This window comes from Leptopilina boulardi, unplaced genomic scaffold (assembly GCF_019393585.1).
Source record: "Leptopilina boulardi isolate dan_hultmark-lab unplaced genomic scaffold, ZJU_Lbou_2.1 LbouV2_223, whole genome shotgun sequence".
NCBI classification, from domain to species: Eukaryota; Metazoa; Arthropoda; class Insecta; order Hymenoptera; family Figitidae; genus Leptopilina; species Leptopilina boulardi.
The window spans coordinates 487,127-497,475 of NW_026137778.1; the positions used below are offsets into that span (position 1 = coordinate 487,127).

At 30.3% G+C, this 10,349-nt stretch overlaps 2 protein-coding genes across 2 annotated transcripts; one reads left to right on the forward strand and one right to left on the reverse strand.

The window, feature by feature from the left end:
• Positions 1-132: 132 nt before the first annotated feature.
• On the forward strand, positions 133-4,487 carry LOC127279799 (LIM domain-containing protein jub). Its single transcript, XM_051302384.1, has 8 exons — positions 133-381; positions 603-1,855; positions 1,929-2,486; positions 2,980-3,070; positions 3,203-3,372; positions 3,760-3,822; positions 3,893-4,075; positions 4,206-4,487. The coding sequence occupies exons 2-8, from the start codon at positions 611-613 to the stop codon at positions 4,425-4,427; spliced, it is 2,532 nt and encodes an 843-aa protein (XP_051158341.1). The 5' UTR covers positions 133-381; positions 603-610; the 3' UTR covers positions 4,428-4,487.
• Positions 4,488-5,237: 750 nt separating this feature from the next.
• LOC127279817 (protein FAM210A) lies at positions 5,238-9,714 on the reverse strand. The gene is made up of 6 exons (XM_051302411.1): positions 9,389-9,714; positions 9,135-9,300; positions 8,724-9,012; positions 8,157-8,302; positions 7,774-7,847; positions 5,238-7,178 (listed from the first exon to the last, which is right to left on the reverse strand). The coding sequence occupies exons 2-6, from the start codon at positions 9,277-9,279 to the stop codon at positions 7,083-7,085; spliced, it is 750 nt and encodes a 249-aa protein (XP_051158368.1). The 5' UTR covers positions 9,280-9,300; positions 9,389-9,714; the 3' UTR covers positions 5,238-7,082.
• Between the last annotated feature and the right edge of the window lie 635 nt (positions 9,715-10,349).

The following is a 10,349-nucleotide window of genomic DNA, read 5'->3' on the forward strand; positions in this document are numbered from 1 at the left end:
AAACGCTGGCGAAAAGCGGAAAGCATGAGAACGAAAGAGATGAACATATCTCACTATCTCATTCGTTTCGTAGACACTATGTACTGTACATAACATGTGTCGGGACTCTCGTATTATCTACTTTCTATGGACAATATTCACCCAAAAAGTCCGAACCATCTAAGTTTGGAAAAAATTATCGTGTGGAAACTTTTGTGATGTAAATTTTCTATTTAATTAATTTTAAAAATATCTTGTTTCCTATCTATCGCAAATTTGTAACTACTTGTAGAAATAAAAGTAAAAGTTGTAGGCATATCTGAATTCGAGGAAAACCTTGTCGGCATACAAATTGAATTGTGCATGTATTTATTCTACTTTTTACGAATGGACATTTGAAAGGTAAATAAAAGTGTGCTTTAAAAAATCCGTGACATTCTTTAAAAATTCTTTCATTGCTAATTTAGGTGAATCATTTCCAACGACTTGCTATCATTCATCAATAGTTGAGAAAAATGTTACAAATCGCTTTGTTTACATATATTACAACTTAATGAAACTTTGATACTCCTGTGTTAGTGCACTTAAAAATAAATTTTTGTATGCAATTTGATTTTGAACAGATCTATCGATGTGTAATTCCGAAGACACTTCTTACATTGAAAAGTTAGGTTACCTACAGTTGAGCGATGAAACTTCAAATGAACGCATTCTGGGTCCTCGACCTGAGATTCAGGTTACCCCAAGATCCTCCAGTAGATCTCTTGGAACAATTGAAAGTTTTCTGGAAGCAGCACCTGACACTTGTCGATCTACAGTTCCAGTTGCTGATTACAAAATATATGAACGTGAAAATATCATAGCGGCTTCCCGCTTTGCCACACCGAAATCAATAGACCAACAACACATTCAAAGTCGCTCAAATAGTCAGCAAGCTCCAGTTTATGAAAATATCGACTTTTATCCTCAGCAGTCGCAAAACTATCCGCCATATTATCACTCAGTTGAATCAAAAAAAAGTCCTCGAAACAGTCCCAGAGATTCCATAGTGAGTGATTCTTATGACATTGGTTTTAGAAAAGCTCAATCTCAAATGCCAATAGGGAATCGTTATCAATCGGCATCTCCTGCGAAGGATCTTCCACCGTACGAAGCACCTCCTGTTTATGAAAACATTCAGGAAGTGCACTTTGGTGATGGCAATCCAAGCCGGCCGTGTGCTAGTTACTACCCGGCTAATATAAATGGAAGTGACTATGTTGTTATGACTGGAAAGATTCCGGGGTCGAGAAATTCAGCCCAAAGTTCGGGCTCCTCGTACACACAATTCCAAAGAGCTCGTGGTCAAAGCTATGATGGTTCTAACATTCAATGCTCCGGAATTTCTTCTGAAAATTCCTCATGTAGAAAGTATTTGCCTCCTTCTTCCAACTCATTGTCTTTTGCGGACAATCAATCCGGAAGAAATGCATACGTCCCCCCCTCGGAACTTCAAACCAATAAAAACTTCACTTATCCTCTTGATCAACAACCGCAGCAACACTCCTCCAGATCTAATTTACCTTATCACAGTGAATCTCCCACTAGAATGCAAATAGAATCACAGCAGTATCATCGATCCTCCTCTATGGATGGCAGTACAAATCATGTCCCCGGGCAAACGTCCATTGATGGCAATAGTTCTCAAGTTCAGTTTCATCAAGAAAATTTACAACCCTATAAGTATACCAACTACCATGGAGATTCTCAATCGAAAACTTCTCAAGGCTATGGAACCTCTTCTCGTTCTGGAGAATCTATTACTTACAAAAATTCACAATGTTGCTCACCAGTCCGAGGCTCTATATCTCAAATTGAAAGACATTATCGTCCTCAGGTAAGGGTAGAAAGTTTCTATTTTTCCCACGTTCTCTGACTTTATTTTCACTAATGTTCTTTCGATATTACAGGAAAGTCCAGGAGAACTGTCTTCTAAAAGCTCGTCCATGTACTATTCCCTAAATCGAGCGGGCGAAAGTCGTCTTGGAACACAAAATGATAGAAACTTTGGATTAGATAATTCCGAGTCATCATCTTTATCACAAAATTCTTCATTATTTTTAGCAACTCGTAGTGACACAAAGCAAAATGTTCCAAATAACGGTGTTGCGGTAAGTTCTCCGAAAGCTAGTCCCACACATCATATTTTAGTGGCATCTGGATTAGAATCCACTGTTTCATCTGGTGCTCCACTGGACAATCCTCTTCGAGGTCAAGTACATGCTCCTGTTACAAGTGCTTCGACTGCTTCAGGACACGACCTTGTAATCCATAGACCAAGAATTACGAGTCTTCCACCTGGTGTTACAAGTGGAGTTGCTGGTCCAGTGTTTCTTAATGCAGGAGTACCAATACTTCAAAGATCGACAGAGCCAAACGTGGAGTACTCAGAAGACATTAGTCCAGCAATTAAATCACTATCTGGAAAAGGACTGTTACCATATAATGTTACTCCTCCTAGACCTTCGGTAATTTATTTATATTAAATATTACACTATTTTAATTAGCAATTTTTCAATTAGGGTGAAGTGACGGTAAGTGTTGTTTTTTTTCATTTTTTTTTAATGGGTACCAGTCACTAGATTTAGGTAAATGCTCTAGTGACTGAATTTTGAATTGTTTTTTAAAATACTTTTCCAATTTTTTATTTTTTATTAGTTAAAGAAAATAAATTTTCTATTTTTCTAAATGTAAAAAGGACGTATTTGGAGTAGCAAACATACGTTTTTATTCTCCAGCTCTATACTATTAAAAATTCGTTGAACCAACCCTGTTACGAACTTTGTTCGAAAAAATACAGGCTTTCTAAACTAGTTATGACAACGGATTACTTACACACACACTGTTAGATATTTTTAAACTTTTTATTATTTTTATAAATTAAGTAACTCGCATTATATGTGATTTAAAAAAAAAAATAATAAATATAACATAATATTTTACACTTTTTATTTTCTACAGGGACCTACTGAAGCAGAAAGGAAGATTGAAGAACTGACTCGTCAACTTGAAGAAGAAATGGAAAAGCAAGAAGAAGAAGGAGAATATTTTGGTAAGTTAATAAGTTGGACAATTGTTTTTTATTAGTTCGATCATATTTATATACATATTTTTGCATCATGCAAATAAATAAGTATTAATTATTTTTGTAGAAATTATTTTAAATCGAAAATGATTAACTTAGGTATTTGTCATACTTGTGGAGAAAAAGTTACCGGAGCAGGACAAGCATGTCAAGCAATGGGAAATCTGTATCATACAAACTGTTTTATTTGTTGTTCATGTGGAAGAGCTCTACGTGGAAAAGCATTTTACAATGTTCATGGTCGGGTATATTGTGAAGAGGACTATCTTGTAAGTATTTAAAGACTAAATTCGTGAAAAAGAAGCTTTTCTTGTTTTGATTTCAAACAGTTGCAAATTGTGTTCTAATGAAGAATAACGGTGTTCTAGAATGCCATATATCCAAAATTAGTACCAGATCTGTACATTTCTAACAGTTATCTCAAATTAGTATCTGTTTGGAATTTTTCAATTTCTTGTTCTCAAATGAAAGCTAGAAAATTAAAATATTTTACGACAACTGTTAGAATTATACGGAAAAAATTTCTTTAAAAAAATACTTGTCAAACGGGCGGCCATTTTGATTTAATCTTTAGTAAAATATTATATAATATACCATGTAAATGAAGATGATCAGTAACTGTTTTTCATACTAAAGCATAAATTTTTTATTTTCAGTATTCTGGGTTTCAACAAACTGCTGAAAAATGTGCAATTTGTGGTCACTTAATAATGGAAATGGTAATATAAATATATATTTTTTTTGATCACAAACTTTTTAAAATGCTCAAAAACATTGGTCAATTTACAGATTTTGCAAGCGATGGGGAAATCATATCATCCAGGATGCTTTAGATGTTGTGTTTGTAATGAGTGTCTTGATGGTGTTCCGTTCACCGTGGACGTAGATAACAAAATATATTGCGTAAATGATTATCACCGCATGTTCGCTCCAAAATGTGCTTCTTGCGGCAAAGGAATTACACCTGTAGAGGTAAATTTTTTATAGATTAGAGTACTCAAAATGTAGAAAAAGCCTGTAATTTCAATTGGCAATTGTATAAATTGAACCACATTGACAGTTTGCCCGACGATAACATGAAAAAATATTTTATTTCTTTTAGGGGACAGAAGAAACAGTTCGAGTTGTGTCGATGGACAAAGATTTTCATGTAGATTGTTATGTATGTGAAGACTGTGGAATGCAATTGACAGACGAACCTGATAAACGATGTTATCCGTTAGAAGGAAGATTGATGTGCAGAGCTTGCCACATTCAGCGAATATCACATACCCAACCGAGAGCTCCTCAACCTGTGTCGGCTAGTTATCAATTTATGGGTTGAATATGACAAAAACTAATTAGTTCTTGTAAACTGCGCAATAAATAACCTACCGAAACATAACGCAACTGAATTGCTTATATTATACAGTATTTATACGTACATTAGAATATTAATTGATTTGTTAGAAACTTAAATTTCGAACCTAATAATTAATTTACTTAACGTTTCAAAGACTGAAAATGTTCCCTAGATAGGAATAAAATTTTACATTCCTTAATCTACTTATCATACAAAATATTTCATAAGCAGTGAAAAACATGAGACAAAACAATTGGAATTTTTCACACCAATAAACAACAATTTGCAAATGTTGACAAAATGCATTAATTTAATCATTATTTTGCATGTCAACTGGTGGAAAAAACTAATTGGTCTCAAGTATTCTACATACCCTTCAATTTTTCTTAACTGAGAAAAACTACACTTCATTTATTGTTAGTCATACATACTCAAATGTTGCATGTCTGACAGCATTCAACAAGAAACGACGTCATTCGAAATTTAGTTTTTGAATAATATTTATTTTTGCAATTTTTATTCAGTATATAATATGTATTGTTAATTATATTTTAATTCCTAAATTTGAAAACAAAAGATATATGTTAACAGTTAATGTAAGAACAGGTGACAGCTGAGTTAACGAAATTTCAAGGTTTTTCAATAAGGTTTAGGCAATAAAAACCTGTCACCTGTCGCAGGGATCAATTGAGTTTCGCTTCCGCGTCAATTCCATTAACAATTGAATGCTTGGATAATAAGGGGATACGCGCTTGGCCACATGTTCTAAAGTGAAGCGGACAAAATTGTTAAAAAAAAAATTCAAATTCAAAATTTTTATTTTTCAAAACTACTATTGTAGGAAATAAAAAGGTGCATCTTTCTTTTTTTCAGTTTTTTTAAGAACAAACATTTTAGAAAATAAAGGCCAAAAACTGACAAATTTTTATTCTCAAATTTCATCCAATTTTAAAACATAAACCGTCGAAACTTGGACAAATATTAATAAATCTATTTGACATTTGGTGTACAATGCATTTAGGTCCATAGAAGGCAACAAAATAATAAAAATGTTAAAAACATACTTTGTTTAATAATTATTAATTATTGTATAATATAGTCGTGTCGGTAACTATGTTTTCTTACCTTTGCCGTCAAAAAGGTAAGAGCACAACGAAATATTAATGCAAATAATTTAATTTATTTTAACGTAACAATTTTTTACAATCTTAAACGTACAACATTGATTGCACTGATTCAAATTGTGACAATACATTTTAATGTAATTCAATTTAATTTTTATTTTAATTCATAACATTTTAGTGAGGCTAGCATTTCGTAATTTGTTACTTTTCGAACATATTTTTTTAAATTAATTCTTTGAAACTCCATAAATAATTATTTTTGATTAAATACTCCGTATTATTATTAAATTCTTTCAATTCAAAAAGAAATTTTTTGATATTCCATATCCTACCGAAAGTATTATGCCAGCGAGTGGAGGATAAGTACTGTACTTGGCTCAAACTCAGTCTCCTTTTTTTATATCATCAATTTTTCTCTTCTTTTTTGGTTTTTTCATATGGATGTCAACATAATTATATAACATAAAGTTAATATTGAAATTTCAATTAAATTTTTACAAGGACCATACCTATAATTAACTGCATTAAAAATTTCCAAATTTTTCTAGTACTAACCACCCCTCGCAAAATTTGTTAATCACTAAAGATAAACTGATTTGAAATGTATTTCTTAAATAGTGTAATCAATTAAAAAAGGAAAATTATTCTTGACATGACATTATCTTTTTATTGTACATGTATATTCATACAAATATTTGCTTAAAAATTCTTGAGTTGTAATGTTTAAAACTTTTTTTAAATTAGAGATGTATTAAGGTGTTGACCAGAATAAATTGTAGATGAAAAGATTATATATTGAAAACTTTATAATATTGAGGTTTACCAATAAATTGAATTTTTGTATTTGTTATTAAACAATATTTATATAATTTATATATGTACGCTCAGAAACACAGTCGAGTTTGTATATACATATATATATATATATACAAATTAATATTTCATTTAAAAAACGAATGTTCAATTGACTAGTTTTATACTTTAAAGATTTCTTTTAAGTATTTATATTTAAATCATTTTAAATATTAACATTGAGTTTATGTACAAAGAATTATGCCACCAAGATTAATAGGTTGCGCAGGCAACTGTGATAATTTGTATTTTTTGAATAACAGTAACATGTTTTCATTGCTTCAATTATAAACATTATTTATCTACTAGCTTTTCGAACTGACCCTCATATTTAAATCTGTAATGATCGTTCACAGACAAAATTATACACTTACACGCATATCAAAGCGCATAAATACATCCGATAAATATTATAAAAAGGTGTAAATAAAAATAATATTAAAATATTAATTATTTATAAATATATCTAGATGTTCATCATTGATTAAGATAAATAAAAAATTGTATCTCTTGTAGTTTCTGTTACAATTTATATTGCCATTTAACAATAAAACGAACAAGTCTACTGTTGATAATGTCAAAATAAACATTTGCGCAAATAATTAACTAAAATGTAACTCACATACTTTAAATTGAAAACATCGAAATAAATAATTTAATGCTACGTTTTAGAAGAATTGGTCACAGTTTTCGTTTTTTCGTTTGTTTTACCAAATTTAGCTTTCGTTTGCACAACCGTTTTACTTGACAGCATGTCCTGTGAAAACAATGAGAATATACAGTAAACAGTACCAAAAGTATTTCAAATTTCTTTTTTTTTTTGACAACAGAAATTAAAAGATTATGTTTATAGTTACAATGAAACCCCTCAAGTTTAAACTGTTCAACCAAAATAAATATATGGCCTGGCCTCTAATTTAATTTAAAAAAAAAAAAAAAAAAAAAAAAAAAAAAAAAAAAAAAAAGAATTACAGGAAAAAACCTAGGTTCACAGTGTAGCCCATAGCCATTCACTTTAAAACGCAGGAAAGAATGAGCACCAGCGATTTATTATAGACAGAAATTTTCTAAAATTTGAGATGAAAATTTTAAATTTACCAAATTCTAAATATAAAATTAATATAAAATCTATTTTAAATTTGAATAATTCATTTTTGATTAAGTTCTAGAAAAAACTACTTGACAAAATTGATAATTGACCATGAAAGTTGTTAAAATTTTTAATAGTAAAATTTACCAATGAAAAGTAGCGCCGCTTTCTCGTATACAAGATAATTTTTCTCTTTACAATAACAGCGGCGTTCTTAAAAAATTTTCAGGGCAGAGATAAACGTAAGAATATTATTACTTACTTTCATTTTCTCTGGAGTTTTAAATTTCATTATTCCCCATTTATTAAGATACCTGATGGTCATTGTTGTTCCTCCTGAAATTTAAAATATGTACTTTTCAATAAAGATTAGATATAAATTAATCTATATGTAGTTAGTTGGTGCTTTTGAACTAAACATTTTTAACGTTAAGCATCGAACTTCCAATAAATCTTTAAAATTTATATTGCAAAAAACAATTTTACATTAAATAGGGTGATCAAAATATTCGGAAGATTCTGATCATGCATATTTTTATTTATTATATAGAGCTTAAGAAAAATCAAATTTAAAAAAAAAACGTTTAGCATAATTTAGAGGCTATAAAGAAAAGAAAAATACAAAAATTAAACTTAGAAACTCACCAAGTGTGACAGTATATCTGAATGGGGTACACACTTTATACAAAGCATATGCTACTGCCAAGTGACCGGCACTAGAATTGCGAATTTTTTCCAGGTATGTTTCACTTAAATTTAAATATCTCAGAACTTCTTCAACATTGACGCCACTAAAAGATTAGGTAAAACATAAATATTTTAATTTTACGAGTTTTTTTTCCTACATTGTGATGGAATATAATGCAAAGTTATCAATCTCCGCCTTGCAGGAATATTACACGTCATGTTTAAAGCTGTACAAAGCTACTATCAGAAAGAAATGTTGCTCTGCAAGCTTAAGAAAATATAACTTTACAGAAATATTGCACCGCAAGAAACCATTAAATATGGACAATTTTTATATATATAAATATAGAGGGCAGAAATTGAATGTACTAAGATTTACTGAATCCTGCAAAGCAGATATTAGCAGTCTTGCCTGACCTGAATATTTTAGACTTTACACCATAATATTCAGGCAAGTGTAACAAGTTATATGAGTGAGTACTACTAGTTTAGTAATTATATGTAGTATGTTATAAAGTTACATACTTTTTTGCAGCTATATAAAATACTGAAAACCATATAATTGAAGTAGCCACGTGCACTGGAATTAAAATGTACCAATAATCCTTTGCCATCTGTTTCATCCTTTGAAAAAGGGTTTGTTGAACTTCGGAAGAATTGTTTGCATCTTTTCTAGAACTCTCAGTGGTGTATTTACAAACTCTTGATTGCAATTGAAATTTACGGTACCCACGGTCAAAAAAATTTTGATTTGTAGAAATATAAGTTGGTAAAAGTCGTTGACAGGTTGTCTTTTCAACATTAGTGGAATATTCTAAAATACATTTTCATTTATTTTACAAAAATTAGTTTATAAAGTATTTTAGTACAATACAGTACTTACAATCAGTTATAATAAACATACATACAGTTTCAAAAGAACGTATTTAATCCTACCTCTAAAAGCACTATCTTGCAGCTTTCTATTAATTTGCGTAACACAAATAGATGACTGACAACATGTACTTGGCAAATAATTCGAAACTGTTCTGATAAATAAACTATAGAGCTTCATTCGCTGATGATAAACAATTAAATCCATTTGAAAAAACTTGCTCTTCACCTGTATTAACCAAAAGGACATACCTATTTAATACAGTCAATTATATAAAGATTATTCATTGAATCAACTACTTTTATATGTCACTTACTGTATTTCTTGTACCTTTAACCTCTAAAAAAATTTAATTAAGTTGCCAACTAAATTTTTGTCATAAAAAATTGCTCAATTATTTTAATTTTTTTGATACCCTAATATCAAGAACTTAAATATTCACAAATTTAGGTTTAATAATTTATAACTAAAACTGTCTTCACATAAAATCATATTAAAACCCCCTTCAAAATTTAAAAAGAAATTTCAATACTATAATTTATATTTATACCGATTAAAACGTTTCAATAACCTTTTTTTAGGTTAACTATATGGTCACGGACAAATCAGGTTAATTCCACAATAGGCAAAATTACCGAAGCGCCTCTATACTACGCCACCCTAAAGGTGGTTCTACAATAAGTGCAGAAGGCAATTTCAAATCTAACTTAACTACAAGTGCAAGAGAGATTGCTAGACATCTTTCTTGCACTCATGGTTTTCTTGGACTTTCACTTGCCTTTTGCACCTATTGTAGAACCTCCTTAATGAATGAAGGCATACTCACACTCTATGGGCGGTATTCATAGTTCCGACTTAAGCAAGGACTTAAGAGTTGCTTGATCAAGACGGTCTTATTCGAATGAGTCGAGCTTAAGACCATATATATTCATAGTCAAAAATAAGCAATTGCTTGGTAAAGGAAATGCAGCTTAAGAATTTCTTGACCAAGCAAATGCTTAAGATGATCTTATTGAACGATCGGATTTTTCCGTCAATATTCTTTTGAATCCACCAATAAGAAATGGTTTTGAAAATTCGCCTCAATGCGCCAAGGAATATTTATACTTGCGTTGTATTCAATTTGAGTTTTTCGTTTCAGCGTTTTTAATGTTATTTATAAAATTGTTTTGTTTAATCATTTGAAAAAAGTAAATTTGTAAAATATTTTTCTTATTAAATGTTTGTAATAAAAAACAGTAATAAAACAAAATTCAAAAATATAAACCTGTGAATAT

What these genes read in the sequence shown, in the direction of transcription:
- LOC127279799 (XM_051302384.1), top strand. Translation starts at nt 611, where the DNA reads ATGTGTAATTCCGAAGACACTTCTTACATTGAAAAGTTAGGTTACCTA. An exon ending in AAAGACATTATCGTCCTCAG is followed by an intron (nt 1,856 to 1,928) that starts GTAAGGGTAGAA and finishes TCGATATTACAG; the next exon opens with GAAAGTCCAGGAGAACTGTC. An exon ending in AAGGAATTACACCTGTAGAG is followed by an intron (nt 4,076 to 4,205) that starts GTAAATTTTTTA and finishes TATTTCTTTTAG; the next exon opens with GGGACAGAAGAAACAGTTCG.
- LOC127279817 (XM_051302411.1), bottom strand. Translation starts at nt 9,279, where the DNA reads ATGGATTTAATTGTTTATCATCAGCGAATGAAGCTCTATAGTTTATTT. An exon ending in TTTTATATAGCTGCAAAAAA is followed by an intron (nt 8,303 to 8,723) that starts GTATGTAACTTT and finishes CTAATCTTTTAG; the next exon opens with TGGCGTCAATGTTGAAGAAG. An exon ending in AAACTCCAGAGAAAATGAAA is followed by an intron (nt 7,179 to 7,773) that starts GTAAGTAATAAT and finishes TTGTTTTCACAG; the next exon opens with GACATGCTGTCAAGTAAAAC.